We start from the raw sequence: 24,219 nt of genomic DNA, 5'->3' as shown, positions 1-24,219 counted from the left end.
CCTATGAGTAATTCCTTATTCCTATAAGGAACTCAGAACCATTCCCCTAGCTTAACTCTCCTACCCAAACAAGCATCCCTCATTTCTGTAACAATGAGCCTCCTTCCAAGTTTCCCAGTAGGTAGGTAGGGTAGGCGGGAAGTGTGTACTGAACCCAGGAAACAATCTCCCATTCCCCTCGTTCTCAACCACCTCTAAATAAAGTCTACAGAACACAGCTTTGACACAATCATTTAATTGTAGAAAGTGCACACTTAGCTTCTCATGCTAAAATAATCATCTTAATTTCAGATAATGCAAAAATTTCCCCCAAATTGACCTCGACTGAAACAAAAAACCAAAAGGGAAGATTGGAATCCCAGGAGCACAGGATCCAACAAAGGATAGAGATGGAGGGAATTCCAAGGAAAACAGTAAAGGGAAGTTTCAGGGCCACATCTGGGCAGCAGACATGGAGCACAATCAGCATAGTCTGAAGCTGGAGGACAGAAGGCTCTGGGAGAGATGCCCCCGGGAAAGGAAAACCACAACCAAAAGCGATGACAGGGTTCCTGATAAGTTTGACTTCGTGAAAAACTATGCTATTGGAAGATATGGGAAGAAGATTTAGCCACTGGTGTAAAGCTAAGCAAATGAAAACAAAAATAAGGCAATAACTCCAGGAAAATTCAAAGTTGCACCAAAAGAAAAAAAAGGAAGAGTAGTCATGGTACACTAGCAACTTACTGGAGAACAAAATTTATATGGCAGTAGCCATGTAAAAGGGCTTCCTTGTTGACTCGGGTAAAGGATTTGCCTGCTAATGCAGGAGATGCAGGTTCAGTCCCTGGGTTGGGAAGATCCCCTGGAGAAGGAAATGGCAACCCACTCCAGTATTCTTGCCTGGAGAATCCCATGGACAGTGGAACCTGATGGGCTATAGTCCATGGGATCACAAAAAGTCAGACACAACTTAGTAACTAAACAGGAAGAAGTAATGTAAATCCTAGAAACTAATTTAACCAAACGTTGGTAATTTCAGATGGAGTTGGGAAGAGAGAGAGACTTAGAGGAAGTTAATCATTTCTGTTTTAAGACAGAGTAGTATGAGCATGGAAATAGGAAAGGAGATCCAAAAGAGACAAATATGAACTGAAAATAGATGCTTCTAAGAAGCCAAGCACAGGTCCTAAGGTCTTTGCTTGCTATTTGACTTGCTAGGTTATATGATTGTTTCAATGTAATAAAAACTAAACTCAAGTGTTAAAAAATGTATGTTCAGAGTAAAGATGATATCAAGTTTTCTATAAGAATGAAGGGGTATTTGCTTAACATTTCTAAAGACTATTCAAATTATTTCCTCCAAAAAGAGGGTAGAGGAAATAATATTGAAATCTCACTTCTAGAAAAAAAAAGTGTTTGGTGCTTTAAAGACAGAATTGAATTAGAGCCATTGCTTTGTTTTTTCAACACCTCCCAAAGTGTCAAAATTCTTAGGATGCTCTATGACATGTAGCTTTCCATACAATGAACTCTGTAAGGCCATAAACACTCTCATGTTTGTATCCCTATTGGTTTCAGAGCCCAGCGCAAGGTCTGGCACAGTCAGCCCTCCCTGATGTTGAATAAAGGAAAACTGAAGAAGCATTTTATAAATAAAATCGTTCCGACTTTCTAGTTCAGTATTTACCTTTCTGGTATTTCCATGCAGACATGTCTCATCTAGTCCCCACTATTTCAAGATCCCAGGGACAGAGACTTGTATGGCAAACAAGATTTGAATTCAGAGTTCAAGAAGCACTTCCCGACTTCAGCCAAGTAAGAAGGATCCTCTTCTTCCTGTCTGTGGAAATTTCTTGGATTTGGAAGGAATTTATCATGAAGTTCTGTGAGGCGGGAGGACTGTAACACCATTTGGAGCAGAAGCAAGTATGCAGTTTGATCTCCGCGGGGCTCCATTCCTTAGAGAACTGAGGGCGGGATCTTCCCTACCTGCTTGGCTGCAGGGAGGGGCGATTTTCTCATTGGACCAATGGGGACTCAGTCTCCACCTCCACGTCTTTCAGCTCTACTGCAGATCAGTGCGAGGGCGGCAAGTGAGAATGAGTAAGAAGGTGCCAAAGTACTGTCAGCCCAATCATTATTCAGTAAGTCAGGCACAATATTAGACACTAGGGATTCATTCATTCAGTCAGTCATCAAATATTAAGTGAAGGGCTGTTATGCATCAGGCAAATTAAATCTGACTTGCCCAAAGGGGTTAATAGCTGAGGGAGCAGGGTCTATCCAGAGCATTTCATACCAGACTCTGCATACCTACTGCCCTACCTCCAAAGAGGGCCTTCCCTGCCTTCTCGGATTTCCTGAACCTTCCCTGGTGGCTCAGAGGTTAAAGCGTCTGCCTGGAATGCAGGAGACCCGGGTTTGATCCCTGGGTCGGGAAGATCCCCCTGGAGAAGGAAATGGCAACCCACTCCAGTACTCTTGCCTGGAGAATCCCATGGGGTCGCAAAGAATCGGACACAAATGAGCGACTTCACTTTCACTTTCTCCTCTACAATCTGCTTACTCTCTGTGCTCGCCCTCCATCGCTGCCCCCAGAGCTTTAAACTCTTGGATCAGGCACGTCCAACATGCAAATCACGTTCACCCTGGGCTCAGACACACTGATCCCCTCCCCCGCCCTTCCCCACACCTAATGCAGACCCTAGTAGACTGTTAGCCCTGGGGCAAAGGAGCCGGGAAAAGCCTGACGCTTAGCGTTTGGATCAGCACCAAAAAGCAGGACAGGGTCAAAGGCCAACTCCCTCCCTCTCCTGCAACTTCTGAATGCTCAGTGCTGCCCTGTCCTTGGTGCTGGGGACAGTGATGAATCAGCTCGAGTCCCTGCTGCCCAGCTCCCATTTCAGCAGGGAAGTTAAGACAGGGTGCAGAATCCAGCTCCAGAAGTTAAGTAGGGCATGTATGGTTCTGCAGCCTGGTCCTACTCCTTAAAGTAGAAGTAGCCTTTAATTAGCCCTAGCCTTGGCACAGTGCCTTTAGTCCAGAATACTGTGTATGCTAATCACCCTGGAATTTTGTTAAACTGTGGAAACCGATGATTCAGTGGGTCTGAGTTAAGATCCTGCATTTCTACCAAGCTCCCAGGTACCTGGACCACAGTTTGAGTGGAAGGCTGTAGGGCACTTGTTTCATTTCTCTGAGAAGTGATTGATAATGTCTCTTCCTCACCGACCCATAAGCTCAAAGCATGGATCTTGCCCATTTGTTTAGTGATTATATTCCCAATGCTTGGCACATTCAGTGAGTGCTTTTTGGAGGAGTAGCCATTGCTCCCTTATCTATGGGAGCTGGGAATAATCCCCCACAGCAGACAAACCCGCTGGCCAAATACACTCACCTGCATGCCCCATCTCTACCAGCTTCTGCAGCAGGTGATGGATGGCATTTCATCAGGCCTACTATGAGCACATCTATGGCTGAATCACATCCTAATCCTACTTCATGAACCTTTGCCTGGTAACTCACCAAGGGGCTCGCCCCATGTGGCAACCCAAGATCCTGAACAGAACTCCCCTACTGTCTCCCCAGACCACTCCCCCAAGTCACCAGCCAGCACACCAAGCCCAGAGGAAAGTTTCTTCTTTTTAATTAAACTAGTTTTAATTAAAAATAATAATAATCTAGTAAGTCTCAAGTTTTTCAGATGATGGGGCAGCCCACTAACTCCTCCTGAAGTCAAGGAGCCCTTGGTGTTGCTTGTCTCAGAAATGAAGAGCTGTCCTGGGGTCTGGAGGAGCCCAGCCAGGTTCCAGTCTGTGTCAAAGGGGAGTGCTCTCTCAGTAGGAAACGGAACGGACAGGTAAGTGGGAGTCAGGGACAAGCTTGTGGGGGGAATGAAGGGACAACGGCCAGGGAGTCACAGACCTAGGAGTCTGGCCTCTAGTGTGTTATTAAAAAACAAAACACCCAGGGGAGGTTAAAGACCGGTTGGGAGGCGGTTTGAGATCGAAGGTCTGACTTCCAAAGGCTTGAAATTCACCAGAAATTCGAGGTGGGGGCTCACAGGTGGTTCTCCAGGATCCCCAGACATGGGACCCAAAATAGTGCAGGGGTCGGGGGCGTGCACAGATGAGGGCTCACAGTGGAGGGAGAAGAAATGCGGGCCTTACAATTCGGGATGGGGGATGGGGGGTTAAGTCCAGTGGAGAGATGGTGCGAGGTTCCCCAGGGATGAGGGACAGCGGCGGGTGAAACAGCTGTGCTCAGTCCACGAGGCAGAGCTGGGGAGCTCCGAGGTGCGCTCTAAGGCACGGGTACAGAGACTGGGGGCTCCCAGGCAGTGCCCCTTCCTGGGGAAGAGGAGCCCGGGCCGCCCCCCGCCGATGGGAAGGGGGCTCACAGGTAGCGCTCCAACCCAGGCGCGTAGCCCGGCGGCCGCAGGTAGGCCTCCCCCGGGCCGAGCGGGCCGAGCGCGGTTCCCGGCCCTGCCAAGGCCAGCAGCGGCTCGGCTGGCAGCGGGCCGGGGCCGGGGCGCGTCGCGGGCAGCCCCAGGCGGTCGGGCGGCGGTGAGTAGAGCGGCGGGGAGGCGGTGCAGGGCGAGAAGGCGGCGTCGGGGGCCGCGCAGCAGGGCGGCTCGGGGGCGCCCAGCCCCGCCAGCTCGGGCGGCAGGCTCACCAGGCTGTCGACGCTGAAGAGGCGCGCGGGCGGCGCGGAGCCGGGGGCGGCGGGGGGCGGCGGCGCGAGCAGCGCGGGCCCCGGGCCGGGCGCGTAGGGCGCGTAGGGGAAGGGCGGCGGGCCGGCGGCCGGCGGCGGGGCCGGGAGCACCGGCAGCTCGGCGCGCTTGAAGCGCTTGCGGCGCCGCAGGAAGCTGCCGTTGTCGAACATGTCGGCGGCCGCCGGGTCGAGCGTCCAGTAGTTGCCCTTGCCCGGGTTGCCCGGCTCGCGGGGCACCTTGACGAAGCAGTCGTTGAGCGTGAGGTTGTGGCGGATGCTGTTCTGCCACTTGCGCGGGCTGTCGCGGTAGAAGGCGAAGCGCTCGGTGATGAAGCGGTAGATGGCGGCCAGCGTGAGGCGGCGGCCGGGGGCGTGCGCCAGCGCCATGGCGATGAGCGCGATGTACGAGTAGGGAGGCTTCCCGCGCTGCAGGGGCCGCCGCCGCCGCCGGCCCGGCCCGGGCGCCGGCGCGGGCTCCGGCTCCCCGCGGCCCGCCGCTGCCTCCTCGGGCTCCGGCCCGGGCTCGGCTCCGGCGAGCGGCGACGGCGGCGGCCCCGACGGCGCGACCGAGGGCGGGGCCGGAAAGCCCGAGAAAGCTGCGGGCGGCTCCATGTCGCTGCGCCCAGTCATGGGAATGCGGCGGGCTGCCCGCGTTCTCGGAGAGACCCGGGCCGCTGGCCTGCCTTATATGGACACGGCCCCCTCCCTCTGTGCCCCCAGCCAGGGGCGAGGGCTCGGACCTTCTCCGCTGGCCAGCGCCTCCCCCTCTAATTTGCCTTCCCAATCCTCTTACAAGGTTGACAGTTCTCTCCCCCATCCCCAGCCTTTCACCCCTCCCTTGGCTCTGTCCCTTTGGGTCAGTCTTTCCCAGACCCAGCCTCATCCCTTCTCCATCTCCATTGGGTCAGCCCCTGGTACAAACCCCATCACACCAGACTCAGTCAGCCCCCTTCCCTTTCCTCTCTTCCCTCAACCTCCACCCCTTTGGGTCAGTACTAATCACAAATCCGTCCATTCAGAACACTCTCTGGGCCCCCTCCCCATCCTACGTCTCTCAGCTAAGTCCTGTAGCCTCTGTCGGTCTCTCCTAGTACCCCTCCGCGTCCTTCCAATCCCAGCTGGGGCAGAGATGAGAGCCGTCCAGAGCCAACTTGCCAACCCTCAGCATCCTAATGCTGTGCTGGTCAAAGAGGTGTCAAAACCACCCCAGGACATTAGACAATGGAGAAAGGTAGGCTGGGGGGAAGGGAAGAGCAGGAGGCAGGCTTTGTCAGGGGAGGATATTTCCTGGCTCCGGGGTTAGCATCTCCTCTCTCTGCTATCTCCCCTACAACCTTGTCCCATCCAGGCCAGTAACCTTTGAAAAAACAAAATTGTGAAAAGCAATCCAGCCAGCAGATTTGGGAACCGGAGAACTGATTACTTTAAATCAAGAGCCCTCTGGAAAGTCTGTAATTTGGAATTGCCTTCTGGCTGCCTCTTCTCCATGCATCTTCTGTTCTAGAAAAAAGGCTCCCTTTTTCACACCCTCACATCATGCACCCTGGGGAGACGCACAAAACACAGACACACAGCCCAGAGTTCCAAGAAGCAGTTACTGGTTCAAAGAGAGACCCCCCCCCCCCCAAGGGCTTCCACAGAGGAAATCTGAGAGAGCTGCTTACTGGCTCAGAAATGCCAGACTCACATCTCACTGGGGAATGTTCTGGCGGGGTGCGTGCATGCTGTCTCTTCAGTTGTGTCCGACTCTTTGGGATTGTAGCCCACCAGGCTCCTCTGTCCATAGGATTCTCCAGGCAAGAATTCTGGAGTAGGTTGTCGTGCCCTTCTCCAGAGGATCTTTAGGACCCAGGGATTGAACCCAGGTCTCTTGTGTCCCCTGCATTGGCAGGTGGGTTCTTTACCACTAGTGCCATCTGGAAAGCTCCAGAAATGTCAGACTCACAGCTCATTGGGGAAGGTGGTGATGAGGAGGTTCCTTATTCTTTATTAAAATCTATCTCTAGGAAATACCACCACCCACCACACTGTTCAAAAGAGATGCAACCCTGAGCCTATTTCAGGAAACTTTCCCAGAGTGACAGGAAAAAGCCAGACTTGGCTTGGAAGGAACTAAGGGATAAAAGAGCCTTGTCTTAAAGAGGCTTGTCTGTTCTGGAAATAAGCAAGTTCAAGGGAGCAGGGATGAGACTAGGTAAGACTACTGAAGTGGCCCGAATTTAAGGGAGTGCTCACTCTCAGGGTGATACAAGTGCAGGGTCAGCATTTGAGAACCAGTGCCTCCTTAAATTTGGAGCCCTAGGTGTCTCACCCCAGTTCTGGCTGCTGTGGAGTGCCCCTGGGTACAGATGATCAAAGGTAGCTACAGCAGCCAGAGGGCCTAGGGCTTCAGATTCCAAACTCAAAGCTCATCAGCCCACTCTCCCAGCTCCAATCTCAGCAGGTAATATAACAGCCACCATTACTGAACATTGTGTATGTGGTAAACACATACAGTAGCTCACTTAAATGTGAATACCTTGTGAGGTCGTACTATTATTATCCCTGTTTTGCAGATAAGGAAACTAAGGCTTTGAGAGGTTAAAAGAAAGACTAGCCTGACTTCACATAGCTAGTAAGTGGCAGGTGAGATTAAAACCCAGAGCTCAGTGCACCAGCACACCATCATACCATGATATTTTAAAGCTGAGACTGTTGAAATAATTTACTCTAGAGTCCTTCCAGCTCTCACAACTTCATCTGCAAAATTGGTGCCTAGCCTCTCTCTCCTGACCTCCAAGTCAGCATATCCAAGTGTCCATTTAACATGACCCTCAACCCAGTGCACCCCCAACTCCATCTTCCTCCCCATCCTGCAGTCCAAATCTCAGCCAATGGACCCCTTGCCCCTTACCACCCAGATCAGAAATATTGGGCATCATCTCAGGCTCCTCCCTCCCCCATCACTCCCCACATCTGAGCAATCGGCAAGTGGTGTCGATTCCACATGGATCCAAATCCGTCCTTCCTTCAGTTCTCCTGGCCTCAGTTTCACCCACATCATTGATCGAGCACTTCTGTGCCATATCCTTTGCCAGTGCTCAGGGGAGGCAGAGTGAAGAGATGGACACCCAGACAACTACCAACCACTTTGAGAGAGACATGCAGAGAGGACCGAAAAGCAGAGTGGAAGGAGAAGACGACACTCTACAGAGATCTAGAGACAACCACCCTCCTGCTGCAAGTGAAGAATCAGCCTGGTTTACACACGGAGAGACCCCACCTCAGCCCCCTCTCCACCTTGCATCCTACTGCCTGGCACAGGCCTTGGGAGCATAAAATGGTGCAGCCACAGTGAACAGCTCACCAAAGAGGAAGGCAAGACAAGCAGCTGCAGCAGCAGGGCGCCTGGCTCCAAGAGCCGAGTGTCCAGGGCCAATTGCTCGTTTGAGCCTGTTTCCTCACCTGCCGAAGAGGGACAATGATGGACCCTCTCGGTGTTGTTATAAGATTCAAATGAGATCATGTATGAAAGTGCCTGGCCCACCCTGGCACCAGACTTTTTAAATAAGAGATTTATTTTCTACTACACACCTGGCATTTCTGGTATTAAACCAGGAAGGGAAGGAGAGAGGCAGAGCCACAGAAATGGTTTCAGCACCTGCGTGTATTCAGCCAGGTGCAGCAGAATGCTGCAGCTCTTCTCAGGCAGGAAACCAGGGCCACTGTCTCCCCTTCCCTTAGGGCTGAAGCCCCCCTCCAAAGACCCCTACCATAGCCTCTGGGGGTCGGGAGCAGGTTGTAGGAGAATGACTCTTACTACTTCCCTCGGCAGACTGAAATTTTCTTCTACTATCAATTTTCCAGTCCATGTGTCAAGTCTGGGACACACAGTGTCTGTTCAGTAAGTGATACTGAATGTGTGGTTGGCTGTGCTACTCTTGGGGAGAGTGGGGGCAGGGAGCTGGGCCAAAGGGGTGAGAACCCAGACTTTTCCAGTTCTCTGTGTCTGCCTGGCCCCCTCCTTTGGGCCTGCTTCCCGGAGCCAAGCAGGCCGGTGTCAGGGGGTGGCCCAAGGGCTAATCCTTGTTTTCAGCGTGGCTGGGCCCTCTTTTCACAGGCCCTGGGCCGGACGGGATGCGGCTGAGCATCCGGGCATAAGATGGCCAGTGAAGGCGGCCCCTTTCTCATGGGCCTGGATTCCAGGCGGCCCAGCGTCTGAGTGGAGCCCCTGGGGCGGGAGGAACACAGTGGCTGGGCTGGGCAGGCCTTTGTCTGACCATGCTGGGTGGATATTCAGGCTGGCAGGAGGGATTAATGGCCAGGGATTGGCCCTGGGGCCGGCCTTCCCACTGCCCTTTAGAGGCCAAAGGCCCAGGTCAGGGCACACAGTGTTGATGGCTCCCTAGATAGGAGTGGAAATTCCCACCCTGTCCAAAGCTGTTAGCATCAGCCCCCAAGGCTCCCTGCCCCCAGCCCCACCTCTGCAGAGGCACCATGAGCCAAGAGGGGCTTCGAGGCAAGGAGCAGAGGGTGGGGGCCAGAGCTTTCCAGCCACTCTGCCTGGGAGAGAGGGCTGAGGCTGAAAGTTATCTTGGGTCCTTGCTCCAAGATTCACAGCCACCCTAAGAGGGCCTCCAACTGCCTCTCCAGAGCTCTGGAGAAAAAGAGCTATGTTAACCCAGTGAGGGTCCAAAGGACCAGCCTGAGCTGTCACTAGGCCCTGAAAAGCTTCCTAGAATATTCTTCAAATACCCTAGTTTGACGGAGAAGTTACTGGCAACCCACTCCAGTACTCTTGCCTGGCAAATTCCATGGACGGAAGAGCCTGGTAGGCTGTGGTCCATGGGGTCTCTAAGAGTCAGACACGACTGAGTAACTTCACTTTCACTTTTCACTTTCCTGCATTGGAGAAGGAAATGGCAACCCACTCCAGTGTTCTTGCCTGGAGAATCCCAGGGACGGGGGAGCCTGATGGGCTGCTGTCTGTAGGTTCGCACAGAGTTGGACACGACTGAAGCGACTTAGCAACAGCAGCAGCACCCTAGTTTGAGACCACTTTAGTCATTTATTCCTAAAGCCCTCCATCACAGCTGCCACAGAACCCGTAGCCCAGAGGCTGAAAAGGGGCTTAGGAACTCAAGGAATTCTTGGAGACACCCCCACCCCAGCCCTGACACCCAGGGATCCCAAGGGCTGCTTCAGGGCCTCCTCCCTCTTACCTCTAAGACCAGAGCTGGCCAAGATACTGCTCCTTCCTCAGAAGTCAGGGGCAGAGAGTTGTAGCCTGGCGAGGGGGCATGTTGGGTGCCCAGTCTGGGATGGCCTTTTCTAACCAGGCTGCTCCTGAACCTGGGATGAAAGGAGCAGCCCCAGCCTTACCCACAGAGCCTGAAGTCTGCAACACCCTCTGGGCTGAGTGGCCTACACCAGCCTCGGGAAATGGAACAGGGGCAGCAGGCCTGACTCTGGAGAGAGAGCATCAGAGAAGAACCCAGGAGGAGGCTGCCCCTCGTCATGCGTCTTCATTCCTCAAGCACGCTCATTCAGCAAATCCCAAGCACCTGTGTCTAGACTGTCCTAGGTGCTGGGTCAGTGATGAGTCAGACTGTCCTCTGGCTTTACTCTGCCCAGGAGAGGGCAGCCATGCAGCCACTGCCCATACAGGGTGGTCAGTGTGTGATACGGGCAGAGAAGGGATGGTAGGGGCACAGAAAAGGGAGCCCACCCAGCCTGGCAAAGCCAGAAGGCCTCCTGGAGAGGGTAGAAGTCCAGCTGCAGGGGGGCAGGCCCAGGCTGGATGAGGGCTCATTCTCTGTGCACCCACCTCATCTCATCACTGCACTTACTGAATTTCCATGCATCTGTCTCCCGCATTACGGGTACCGTGTCTCACTCATATTTGAATCCCTGGCACTTAGTATAGTGCCTGGTACAAGCTGATGGGGATAAATGTGAATCAAATGGTCAGAAGGATGGCTAAGTACTGGGACAAGAAAATCGCAGATGCAAAGACAAGAGCATATAGTCCATTCTGGGAAGTGCAAGACTTTCAGTATTTTTCTGCTAAAAATGAGATGAGCCTAATATCCATGACAACCTAATTGGGCAAAGAATTTGCAAAAGAATAGATACATGTATATGTATAACTGAATCACTTTGTTGTATACCTGAAACTAACACAATATTGTTCATCAACTGTGTGCTCCAATATAAAATAAAGAGTTAAAAAAATTAGATGAGCTAAATACCTGTACAATTCTTAGGACACTGCCTGACACATCAATACTGCTTGTTAGCTATTTTAACTTTTTTAAATTATTATTTCAATAAAGCTTTATTTGCTTATTTTAGTGAAAACATTGAACTTTTGTTGTTTTGAATACATTTGTTAATAGAACATAGGTCTTGGTAAGTGGTGCCTATGGCTATAACAGTTTTTCTAAGATGAAGAATATATATTTTTCTGACAAAATTTTGTGAAAAAGAAAAAAGTTATGAACCAAATAATAATAAATATTGTAAATCATATCAAAATAAGCAGATCAACAATGTGATGAAAAAAATCACTTGGTCTTTTAGTAAACGTTTGTTATCTAAAAACATAATGAACTGTTTTTTGTTGTTACTATTATAGTTTATTGTGGCTAACGTAGAGCATCGGGGTACTGAGACAGAGAAGGTTGGTGGAGTCAGATTATAGATGACTTTATTTGCCAGGCTTCAGAGATTACATCTTTCTAGAGACAACAGGAAGGCTTGGAATATTTTTCAGCAGGGGAGTGACAAGGTCAGATCCGTTGTTTAGATCAGTGTGACAGCAGATGGACTGAAGAGGGAAGGGGCATGTGGCTAAGAAACCAGGCAGCTAAGGCTTAGCATATGATGCTGTGTGAATCGAGGCTCCAGTTCTGGGGAAGCAGCAGACTCTTCATATCCATTTACTCCTCACCAGGGCAGAGGGGGCCTCCAGTGTCCATCTCAGAGAGTGCCTTAAACACCAGCTTTGTCACACATCCAGGAGCTGGCCATCCCCCTCCACGCCTTTCTCTCCCTCTCTGACCACCTCCACTCACTAAGATCCATTAGCTCTCTGAGGTTTGTCTCAAGCACTCTCTTCTCTTGTCCCTCTGTCTCAGTCCTCGTTAAGACCAGCATCAGCTCCCACACTGCCGACTGCAGTGGCCTCCTGGCTGGGCTCCCTACCTCCCACTCAGATCCCTTCTATCCTCAGCAGCTAGAGAAGGGCCTCATCGGTTGAACAAGGTAGGTGTCTCCCCACCAGCTCAAGAATCAGACCGAGTCCCTAACCCGGCTGGCGGCGGCCACACCCCCTGACTGCCCCGAGGCCCCACTGCCTATTTCTCTGCTGTCTCCCTGTGCTCTGCTTCCCCCTGAGCACACACGTGTTCTTTACAGACCCACTGTCAGTAAAGTGCCAGGTCCTCTCCCACTCTGAGCCTTTGTTGGCCAAATTGAGCAAACCGCTTTGCCAGCTTGGCTACAAAGGCAGTCTCGTTTATTTCTCCAGTCAGCCCCTTGATCTCCTAAGATCCTAACTAACAGGAAGGTCCATCTTTCTCTCTGAAAGATTCCACCCAGCCTGCCCAGTGGACCCCTCCTTGTCCTCTAAGAACAGTTCACAGAAGATAGGGCTTCCCTGGTAGCTCAGCTGGTAAAGAATCTGCCTGCAATGCAGGAGACCCTGGTTTGATTCCTGGGTCAGGAAGTTCTCCTGGAGAAGGGATAGGCTACCCCCTCTAGTGTTCTTGGGGGCTTTCCTGGTGGTTCAGTTGGTGAAGAATTTGCCTACAATGCTGGAGACCTGGATTCAGTGCTTGGGTTGGAAAGATCCCCAGGAGTAGGGCATGGCAACCCACTCCAGTATTCTTCCCTGGAGAATCCCCATGCCGAGAGGAGCCTGGCAGGCTACAGTCCATGGGGTCGCAAAGAGTCAGACACGACTGAGCGATTAAACACTAGCACACAGAAGATAACCATTTTATCCTCTGGAAAACCTTCCCCAGTTTCTCCTTCCTTTCTCCTTCTGCCAGCGCCCCTGGCCCAACTGATCCTTCAGTCTTGCTCTGCATCTGTGTTCCTCTGTGCCCAATTCATCCTTGGACCCTGTGCCAGGCCACAGAGCTGCCCAGCTCAGGGAGCTTTGCTGAGTGACTGACTGACTACTTCACTGAATGAATGAACAAACCACCACAAATGTCTGGAATGGCAACAGATCCGGGCACCTGATTTCCAGCTGGGAACCTGTCTCCAGCCCTTGCTGCCTCTCTGCTCAGCTTCGTGACTCTGGGCTGAGACACCCCAACACGATCCTTGCCTCGACTGGGTCCAGACTTGATTCAGGCTCAGCCCTGAGGGTGCAATTCCAGCCACTACTAAACCACACACCCAGCATCTGAAGTATGTTCCATATCATTTGGGGCTGTCAGTGTTCTGCCATCCTCCTCACCCTCAACCTAGGCAGTTTCAGGGCTCTCATGCCTCCCTGCTTCTCATTTCCAGGGTAGCTGACGGGGAGCAGTGCTGTCAGCCAGGCCAGCTGATGAGCCAAGGGAGCCTGGGCTGGAAAAGAGCAAGTTAGACTCCACTGCTCACTTGCTATGTGAGCCTGAGCAAGTTGCACAACTCCTGTGGCCCATGTTAGACACATAAACCCCCAGGGCCTGAAGAGGATCTGGGCCAATGATTCCCAACCTAGAGGCCCTTTAGCCAAAACAAGGCATCTGGAGACCACGTGGCACCCTGTGCTGTCTGTAAAGAGGATGCGCAATGTGTCTCACACACAAGTATGAATGTTTTGCAAATGGATGTGGAAGCTGCTGTGACTGAGAAAAACCCACAGGGCAAAGCTTTGTAGTCGTTTTAATTTTTAATCCATCACTTCAGTTCAGTTCAGTTCAGTCGCTCAGTCGTGTCCGACTCACAGCACGCCAGGCCTCCCTGTCCATCACCATCTCCCAGAGTTCACTCAAACTCACATCCAGCGAGTCGGTGATGCCATCCAGCCATCTCATCCTCTGTCATCCCCTTCTCCTCCTGCCCCCAATCCTTCCCAGCATCAGAGTCTTTTCCAATGAGTCAACTCTTCACATGCAGTGGCCAAAGTATTGGAGTTTCAGCTTTAGCATCATTCCTTCCAAAGCTTTAGCATCATTCCTTCCAAAGAACACCCAGGGCTGATCTCCTTCAGAATGGACTGGCTGGATCTCCTTGCAGTCCAAGGGACTCTCAAGAGTCTTCTCCAACACCACAGTTCAAAAGCATCAATTCTTCAGCGCTCAGCTTTCTTCACAGTCCAACTCTCACATCCATACATGACCACAGGAAAAACCATAGCCTTGACTAGACAGACCTTAGTCGGCAAAGTAATGTCTCTGCTTTTGAATATGCTGTCTAGGTTAGTCATAACTTTTCTTCCAAGGAGTAAGCGTCTTTTAATTTCATGGCTGCAATCACCATCTGCAGTCATTTTGGAGCCCCCCAAAATAAAGTCTGACACTGTTTCCACTGTTTCCCCATCTATTTCCCATGAAGTGATGGGACCAGATGCCATGATCTTCGTTTTCTGAATGTTGAGCTTTAAGCCAACTTTTTCACTCTCCTCTTTCACTTTCATCAAGAGGCTTTTAGTTCCTCTTCACTTTCTGCCATAAGGGTGGTGTCATCTGCATATCTGAGGTTATTGATTTCTTCTGGCAATCTTGATTCCAGCTTCTGCTTCTTCCAGCCCAGCGTTTCTCATGATGTACTCTTTAATCCATCAGTGAATATTAAAAGAACAACTGCTATCATATGGGGCAGCAGAGAGGTATTTGTTAATCCCCATTCTCAAACTACCACTTTAGTCCAATATGCCTTCTTCACAGTTTTGTATATTGAGGTCCAGGGAGGAAAGAGGCTTGCCTAAAGTCTCAAAGCAAGTCAGTGCAAAGCCAGAAATGGAGCCTAGGTCTCTGATCCCCAACTCCTCCTTCTCTGCATTTATTCAACGGTATTTATTAGCACCTGCCTGCGCTGGACTCTACCCTGGGCACCAGGGAGCCAGTGATGGAGACCCACCATCCTAGCCGCAGGCACTGCCATTCTGTCAGGGAGAGGTGACATTGAACAAAGACTTTATCCTAACTCTTCAAAGGATCCTGGGAGGACTGGAATCAGGAAGTGATGTGATAAGATTCCTGTTGTCTAAGGCAATGGCAACCCACTCCAGTACTCTTGCCTGGAAAAATCCCATGGACGGAGAGGAGCCTGGAAGGCTGCAGTCCATGGGGTCGCTGAGGGTTTGAGACGACTGAGCGATGTCAATTTCACTTTTCACTTTCATGAATTGGGGAAGGAAATGGCAACCCACTCCAGTGTTCTTGCCTGGAGAATCCCAGGGACAGGGGAGCCTGGTGGGCTGCCGTCTATGAGGTCGCACAGAGTCGGACACGACTGAAGCGACTTAGCAGTTGCAATGTGGATGATAGACCGGAAGGGTTTTATCATTTAGGATATTATTTAGGATGTTTTGGGCTACAGGTGCAGAAAAACTCAACTCAGAGTGATCTATGCTGTAGGGAAATATGTTTTCTCCCTGACAAGGTCAGAGATAGGATGCTGTTAGGGCTCTGGCTCTCCTCTGTGATTCTCTTGGCTCTGCTGTCCCTCATGGATTGGCTTCATTATCAGGCTGGTGATTGGATAATTACAGCACCCAGAACTACAGCAGTGATTTGCAAGTATCCTATGCCTTTCTTAGGAGAGGAAAGCTCCCCTCCCCATACCCCAGTGTCTCCTCAGCTCTCATTTAGCAGAACTGGATCACTTCCCCACTCCTAAAACAATCACCGAGAGAGAGGAATGCTAGGTTTGACTAGGACTAATCAGTACCTAGGTGGTGCTAGTGGTAAAGAAGCCGCCTGCCAATGTAGAGGATATAAGAGACGTGGGTTTGATCCCTGAATTGGGGAGATCCCCTGGAGGAGGGCATGGCAACCCACTCCAGTATTCTTGCCTGGAGAATCCCATGGACAGAGGAGCCCAGTGGGCTACAGTCCATAGAGTCACAAAGAGTCGGATTTGACTGAGGCTACTTAGCATGCATGCATGCAATCGGAACCTACCCACCCCCAGAACTGGGAATGAATCACTTTCCTATGAACAGGGTTGCTGTGGGGAAGAAAGTGGATACTGAAAACAAACAGATTCCCTTAGGAAGGAGGGAAGGACAAAGACAGATATAAAGAGAAGCAAGAAGGCTGGAAGCCCAGCCTCAAGTCCACTGAAAAGAGCAGTTTCCATACAGCACTTGCCTCACTGCATCATACAAGGCACTCACAGATGTCTGCTTACGCACCAGGCTCTTAGCTCCTTGAAGGCAAGGCCTGGAATTCAACCTCTTGTGGATCTAGGCACTGGAATCACCAAAGAGGAAGAGGAGTGGTTATAAAAGCCAATGTATTCCAATAGCAGGAAGCACAGGCTCCCATCTGAGAAGGGCCCCAAGCAGGGACCAGGGGAGATCACCCTGTGGCCTGTCACCTGGCTGGGTGAGCTGGGGCCATCATCTTGGCCTCCCTGAGCCTCAGTTTCTCCTTTAGAGACCTGGGAGAGGATGTTTTTGCTGTTTAGCCACACTCAGCTCCCACAGTCTTCCATCTCTATCACCATGGATGAGCCAGTGGGTGGGGGATGAGTGAGGAGAGGTTAAACCAAAGGGAGCAGAGAGAGACGGCAGGTGCAAAGACTAGAACTGGAGTGCTGGAGCTGGTCGACCAGCTGGTGAGGTTAGTGAATCTCCTCCCAGCACTGCCCTCAGTGACATGGTAGTTTGAAATTGGCCACAGTGGGAGGTTTTGCACCAGAAATTGGCAAACACTACCAATCAGAACCTACTCCCCTCTATTTTGTGCCCCCCATACCCCAAATCCAGCTGTTAAGCATTCAGCAGCCCACCAATTGGCAAAGCTCCAGAGATTAAAATAATAAAGCTCAGATAAGGCTGAGACTCTTCTTTGTGGCTCTCAGGGGGCTCCAGGAGGGAGGGCTTAGAGGGCAGGGCCTAGGAGGGGGTGAAGATCAGGCACTGACCTGTGGTCTCTCTAGGAGCCGTTATCTCACACTCCTGGAACTCTGTGTCTGTGTCCACCACTAAGCCAAGAGTCTTACAGGACATCCCTAACACAGTAGGTCTGTGAACCAGGCCTGACCATCGCCATCATTCTATCCTGAGTTCCAATACTCAGTTCATACTATTTGATTTAGTAATTCCCCTGCTAGGAATTCACCACGAAGGATGTGCTCAACAAATGAAGTTTATTCAAGGATGGTCATTCACTGTATTATTTATAATAGGGGAAAATCTGAACCTACTGTCTTGCAGTAGGTTGGGTCTATTCCTGAAAACATTTGGCAAGTAGTGAAAGAAGAACATTTTTGAGGACTTTTTAAGGACATGAGGAAATATTTATGATATAATGTTAAATATAAAAAAAACAGCATGTAAAACTTACATAGTACAATACCAGTGTTTGTGTATGTGTAGATACATGGAGAAAGAATGGGAAGAAAATGCACCACAATAGCAAAAGCTTTATCTCTAGACAATAGATTGGGGTGATTTTTTTTCTTTTTTTCTAATTTTTTAGAAATTAAAACTATAAACATTATTTGCCAAGTTGTGCTCTTAAGACATATGCATTTTGCTGTGTTTACATGTGCTAATGCTTCAGTAAAATTTTTTTTAATTTCTACATATTTGATACACCAGAAACCAACAGCAGTTGCCACAGGCAGCAGGAAGACAGTGTGGTTATCAAGCAGGAGCGAAAGAGGGAGACTTTATCTGTTTTCCATTTGCATCTTTTGAACTTAGATCATATGAGTGTATCACCTATTTGAAGATGGATTGATTAAATTTCAGAAAAAAAAAAACAGATAATAAGCATGTGAGTTCATTAACAAGAGGAAAAATATTAATTTCCAAAACCATTCCATTTACAGATGAAGGAGTGAAGACTAGCAGAGGTTAGGGTACTGCTCAGAGTCACCCAGCCAGGAGACAGTTCCAAGCCCAGGGCCCCAGGGGCAGCTGTCGCTGGGTGGGTCTGGGGCTTTGAGTTTACAAATTACCGCCTCCCTATAGGGTCATTACTCATTATAGATGCAGAAGCTGAAAATACTTAAGCTTAGCGTCCACCTCCCTCACCCCACTGCTTCTCAGGTGGTGCCGTGGTGAAGAACCCACCTGATAAAACAGGAGATGCAAGAGATGTGGGTTTGATCCCTGAGTTGGGAAGATCCCCTAGAGGAGAAAATGACAACCCACTTCATCATTCTTGCCTGGAGAATCCCGTGGACAGAGGAGTCTGGCAAGCCACAGTCCATAGGGCCGCATAGAATCAGATGTGACTGACTGACTGAGCATACACACCATCACCCCACTGTCACCTAGAGTGTTGGCTCCCAGCATCCCACCTGGCACCCTTCTCCCTCCACCCTACCCCCGGTGGGCAGCGGCCATGTCCACAGCAGTCTGTGGAAATTCCCCTAGGCTGCTTTTATGAGACCCAGAAGGGCAATCACTTTGCCCACCCCAGGCTACCCTATGTCTCCCTAAGGACTAGAATCCAAGGAGGAGTCCAGAAGCGTGGGCGGGAAGAAAGAAGAGCTCTCCTAGAGGCAAGAAGCAAGAAGCAGCATCTGGAAGAGTTTCTGCTTTGGAGCAAGCGCGCAGTCATTAGTACGGCTTTGGCATGTTTAAGACAATAACTGCATATTTTCTCCAGGGTGCGTTGTGAACCACTGTTGCTCAGAATGTAATGAGTATGTTTCCTACGAGGTGGGGATGTTTACACTCCTCCCAGGCCTGCCTGGGCTGCTCTTCTGTCATCCGCTTGGCCGTAGGTTCCAGGCCTTCCTATTTTTAGATGGATCCAGCAGCACTGGGACCAGCCGCTGAATGCAGCTGTGAGCGTGGCTTTCATGATGGTACCAAGGATCAGTGGAGCAGCTTACTAGGGGAAGCATCCTTCATTCCAGTGCTTTCCTGTGGTCTCACGTCACTTCTTTTCATCCGTGTTCAAAGACTTTACCCTGGGGATTTTACAAGCTTTAAAAAAAAAAAAAGTTTTTTCTTGTTCTCCCAGAAGTTAAATGGGTGGAAAATACAAATAAAAGGTCAACTCCTATGTTCCCTCCTCTCTGGCCGTAGGCAGCCACTTTCTCTCATTCTCCTTTGGGCCCTTCACAAGCCAGGTTCTTCTGCCTGGAGGGCCCTTCCTCCTCTCTCCACATCCACCCCTCTCTGAAAAACTCAGCTCATGACACCTCCCCCAGGAAGCCTTCTAAATGGGGATACGTCTCCTTCTCTGACTTCCCCAGTGTTTGTGCTTCCCTTTCCCAAAGCCATTACCTCACTCAGTACTAAAATGCTTGCCTAACTCCCTCCCCTGCCTAACTCTGTGAGTCTTGAGAAGAGGCGATGGGAATTATTCCTTTACCAAGAGTCTGTGTCGAACATGGGACCAGGGACAGGATAGATGCACAAGTGATACTGACTGATTAATTGATAGAAAGAATAAATCCATGAGCATAGTAATGGAGCACCAGAGATCAAGGGGGCATCAGCCCCATCATTTTACAGATAAGGATAGTGAGGCTTAGAAAGGGAAGGGAGAAGGCATGATCAGGAGCCACTGGTTGCAAACGACAGAATACCAAGTCAAACTAACTTAAGAAAAACAAGGCAGGTGTACTGGCTCATTAATCATGGCAAGGATGAAACTGGATTTAGGGATGTCAGGACCAAGTATTCAAATATCCTCTCTATGTCAGCATCACACTAGGTTGAGACCTGGCTGTTGGCAAGCCCCAGTCTCTCACAGTTCTACAAACAGAGACGAAAGAGCTGCACTTGGAAAAAATCCAGCCCCTCACTCTCCAACCTCTGTGACTTTGTGCAGGTCTACCAGCCAGGCAATTCAGTGGCAAAGACTCCGCCTGCCAACCCAGGAGACATTAGAGACATATGTTCGATCCCTGGGTTGGAAGATGCCCTGGAAGAGGAAATGGCAACCCACTCCAGTATTCTCGCCAGGAAAATCCCATGCACAGGGGAGCCTGGTAGGCTACATGGGGTCGCAAAAGAGTCTGACACGACTGAGCAACTGAGTACACACACACACACACACCAGCCTAGGAGCCCTTCCAACCAATCTCAGCCCAGCTCAAAGCCACCTTAACCCAAAGCCTTTCCTGCCACCACCCAACCCCCAAAGTGTAATCCAGGCTTTCCTTACGTGGTTCCCACTTGGACCCTCTACTGTGCAGTTTACATAGTAATTATCTGTGTAAGTATCTGTTGCCCCCACTAGAATGTGAGCCCTGAGGCCAGGATTCAGATCTGACTCATTGCTTATCTATTGCCCACAAGTGGAGTTGGCCCCCAGTACGGGAAAGTTTGCTACATGCCCGAGGGTAGCCATCGTCCACGCTAACCATGGGAAGAAGTGGTTTGCTGCCTCCTTAACCTCCCGCCCCCACTTACCAATCAAGAGAGAGAGCAAGATGTGAGGGGCAGGGAGTTTGTCCTCCCATGGAGGGCTGTGGAGTTGGGAGCTGTGTGGGGCTATGTGTGTGGGCGTGTGTGTGTACATGTGTATGTGAGCCCGGGTCTCTGCTGGGAGCTCTCTCTAGGTTGTCAGTCAAGGAGGGCTCCCCCCAAAGCGGGGCAGTTGGCAGCAGTAGCTGCGTTGCTAGCTATGGTGGCCACCCCTGGCCCCAAGCTTCATTCTAGTCACAGGGTCTTCTGTTGGGCTAGCAGGCATCAGGGCTGGAGGCTGATGAAAGACGTAGTCAATAGCTTCAGAGCCAACCCCACTGGGCTCAGAGCCCAGGAGGGGCTGGGGCTCAGCAGAAATCAACCTAATCTTCTGTCACATGATGCCCCCAAAGATCCTGTTCATCTTTGTTAACCTGCAGTTGACAATCAGATTAATTAGATGCTTCCCTTCCTCACACTGCTCCCCAAGGCTTGTGAGCGGCCCAGAGAGGCGGCGGAGCAGCCGCATGAAAAAGAGACTGGATGCTGAAAGTTTCTACAAAGAGGAAAGGGCCCAGAGATGAGCTGGCCTCTCTGAGTACCTACAGATTCCAGCTCTGACCAGCACTTCTTCCCTTCCTCCCAAGAGGCCTAGCTGTCCCTTCTCCAGCACGTAGACGTGGATCCTGGTGCTCTGGCCCTGAGGTGGCTTGCCCCAGGGTGAGTGGCTGTGAAGAGGCAGAGCGGGGACCTGAACCCAGTTTGTCGATGGCCGCCCTCTTGTCATGGAATCCTGTCATCTTTAGAGGGTCTAGAAGTGGCACCCCAAGCTTCTCCAGCACCTTTTCTTCCCAAAGCTTCATGCCCCAAATCCTCATGACGCTACACGTCCAACACTCTCACAAGCAGAATTTTTATGCCGGCTTTCTGCCAGTCGGCCTGCCTGGCCCTCTGTCAAGTCACCCCCATTCTACCTGCCATGTGCTCACCAGCATTTACTGCAGTTGTGTCACTTGGCCCTACAGGCGTGTGCCTGCGTGCTCAGTCATGTCCGACTCTTGGCAACACCGGACTGTAGCCCACCAGGCTCCTCTGCCCATGGGATTTTCCAGGCAACAATACTGGAGTGAGTTGGCGATTTTTTCATCCGGAGGATCTTCCCAACTCAGGGATCAAACCCACATCTCCTGTATCTCCTGCATTGGCAGGAAAATTCTTTACCACTGAGCCACCTGAGAAGCCCGTCCTATAGGTGACCATTTGCCTAATGTCTGCCTCTGCCACCAGACTCTGAGTCCCATGAGGGGAGGGGCTATTATCTTTTTCGCTGCTGTCTCCCCATTGTTCATTCACTCAACAGAAAGTAGTGCTCTGGCCCTGAAGTGACCTGCCCCAGGGTGAGTGGCCGCGAAGAGACAGAGCGGGGACTTGAACCCAGTTTGCTGATGGCTGCCCACTTGTCAAGGAGTCCTGTTGCCTTTAGCGGGTCTAGAGGTGGCTTTCCATGAGCTAGGGCCCACCTGTGTTCCCCCCTTGGAGTCTCCCCTCCCCTCCCCTCCCTTCCCAAAGCTTCATGCCCCAAATCCTCATGACGCTACACGTCCAATACTCTCACAAGCAGAATTTATTCCTCTCTCCTCCTTGAGGTCCTCTAGCTGAGCCTCGGGGATGTTGGGCCCTCTGGCACTTGGCCTGCCTTCCTCAGGCAGTACCAGTGACAAGGAGGCGCGGGAGCAGGCTTTCAAGGAAGCACTGTGGTCAGGCACTAGGAGTGATATTCGGTTGGGCCAGGAGGCTGCTGAGGGTGGCAGACTCTCTGCGGGCACGGTCCTGGATTCCAGGGAGCCAAGGCCAAGGCAGGCCAAGAATTCCTTGCCTTAATTTTTTGCCTCTAATTCCTCCCAGAAATGAGGCGTGTCAGTCCTCAAATTCTTGGGTTTTTACGAGGCGATTATGGTGATTACTGTAAATCTCCCGTGTGTTGTTTTCAAAGGGGCAATTAAGTGGAGGAACCAGGCACCATTTTCATTTCTCATTAAATGATTAGGGTTTGTTTGGCAAATCCCAACATCTGTGGCTAGAGGCAGGCTCTGCTGAACTTGACTTGGGCAGCGTACGGCCTCCACACACAGTAAGCGTCCAGCACTTCCCTTTTGCCCTGGCTTCTCCTGGTGTGAAGGAATTGGAAGGAGTCCTCTCATTGTGCAGATGAGGAAACTGAAGCACAGGATGGGGAACTCGCCCACTAATACTGCACCACTAGCAAGCTCTAGAGCCTGGTCCTGCCTCCCAGAGTAGGTCTCCAGGCAGTGCACCATGCTTCCATCTAAAGAAGGATTTTTTGATAGGCTTGTACCCACTGAGGCAACTTCTGGAAGGAACAGTGAGGGCTCCTTCTTTAGCATAGGGTCATCTCCCCACCTGATTCTTCTTTCTCCTAGAACAACCATCACATCAACAAGTAGAGCGGACACTGTTGGCTGCCCACACAATAGTGATTCCCACCCTCCTATTCTTTTGCTGGCCTCCCGCTAAAGAGGCTATACCCAGCCTGTCTTGTGGTTAGGAGAGGCTGTGTGATCCAGTTCTGGCCAACTGAGAATATGGGGGATTCTTCTGGGGGACTTCTGGGTAGATAAAAGTCAAAGTCACTCAAGGAGAAAGGCTTTGCTCCATTCTCACTCTGTCATGTCTGCGTTTAGATGTGGTTGTTTGCAATGATGCTCATAGCTGAGGCAGCCACCTTATAACTTGAGGCAACAGGCTGGAGGAGGGAAGCCAACCTTTCTGCTATGTAATAAATTACCTCCCCAAATTCAGAGCCTTTAAACAACAGTTTCATATTATCCCCCGCCATTTGGTAGATTGGCTGGGCTCGAATAGATGGTTCTCACTTGAGGTCTCTTCTGGCAGAGGCTAGGCCAGGAGGCATCTACAGGCTCACCTGGGCCAGATGTCCTGGATGGCTCCCCCACATAGCTGGCGGTTGCTGCTGGATGTCCAGTGAGAGCTCAGACAGGACTCCTGACCAGGACACCTGCACAGGGCCTCTTCATGGGGCCTGGGTGGTTCCCAGTGTGGATGTCCGCGAGCGTTTCAAGCACTAGCTAAGCATTTTAAGAGGCCCAGACAGATGCCGCAAGGATTATGACCTAACCTTCGAAGTTCAAAATGTCATTTCCACTACATTCTATGGGTTAAGCTAGTCACTAAGGCCAGCACAGATTCAAGTGGAAGAGAATTAGACTCCATCTCTTCATTTAAACTTTATTGAAGTGTAGTTGATACACAACATTGTGTTATTAAATTTGCTGTACAGCAAAGTGACTGTAATATATATATATATATATATATATATATATATCCTTTTCTATTATGGTTTATCACAGGATATTGAATGTAGTTTCCTGTAGGGAACTAAACAGTAGGACCTTGCTATTTATCCATCCTATATATAATAGTCTATATAGGAGCCAGGTCCTATATATATTACACCTGCTAATCTCACGGTTTCAGTCCTTCCCTCTCCTCACCCCACTCCCCCTTGGCAACCAGAAGTCTGTTCTCTGCGTCTGTCAGTCTGCTTCTGTTTCATAAATATGTTCATTTGTGGTGCATTTTAGATTCCACAAAGAAGTGATATCATATATTTGTCTTTTCTTTCTGACTTACTTTGCTTAGTATGATCATTTCCAGGTCCATTCATGTTGCTGCAGATGGCATTATGTCCTTTTTATGGCTGAGTAATATTCCATTTTCAGCTCTTGATGAACGCATGGCAGGGTCACATGCAGAAGAGCAAGGGGCATGGAAGATATTACTGCTTCCATCTTTGGAAAATGTAATCTGCCATACCCACACCCTGAGGATGATTATATGGAAGAGGGAAAGAATCATGGTCCTTGTTACCTATGAGCTACCTCACAGTCTCTAGACTTAAGTAAATAAATAATGTTCTAAAGGCTTAAGCCATAGTAAGTTGGATTTTCTGTCAAAGTCCA

General features: G+C 50.5%; 1 protein-coding gene across 1 annotated transcript; it reads right to left on the bottom strand.

The window, feature by feature from the left end:
• Nucleotides 1-19: 19 nt before the first annotated feature.
• Nucleotides 20-5,353, bottom strand: FOXE3 (forkhead box E3). The gene has a single exon (XM_015091962.4). The coding sequence runs from the start codon at nucleotides 5,323-5,325 to the stop codon at nucleotides 4,378-4,380; it is 948 nt and encodes a 315-aa protein (XP_014947448.2). The 5' UTR covers nucleotides 5,326-5,353; the 3' UTR covers nucleotides 20-4,377.
• Nucleotides 5,354-24,219: the final 18,866 nt, after the last annotated feature.

The sequence above is a fragment of the Ovis aries genome, chromosome 1, assembly GCF_016772045.2.
Source record: "Ovis aries strain OAR_USU_Benz2616 breed Rambouillet chromosome 1, ARS-UI_Ramb_v3.0, whole genome shotgun sequence".
In the NCBI taxonomy this organism is placed as follows: domain Eukaryota; kingdom Metazoa; phylum Chordata; class Mammalia; order Artiodactyla; family Bovidae; genus Ovis; species Ovis aries.
The sequence above is the reverse complement of the archived record's forward strand: the minus strand, read 5'-3'. Positions and strand labels throughout refer to the sequence as shown.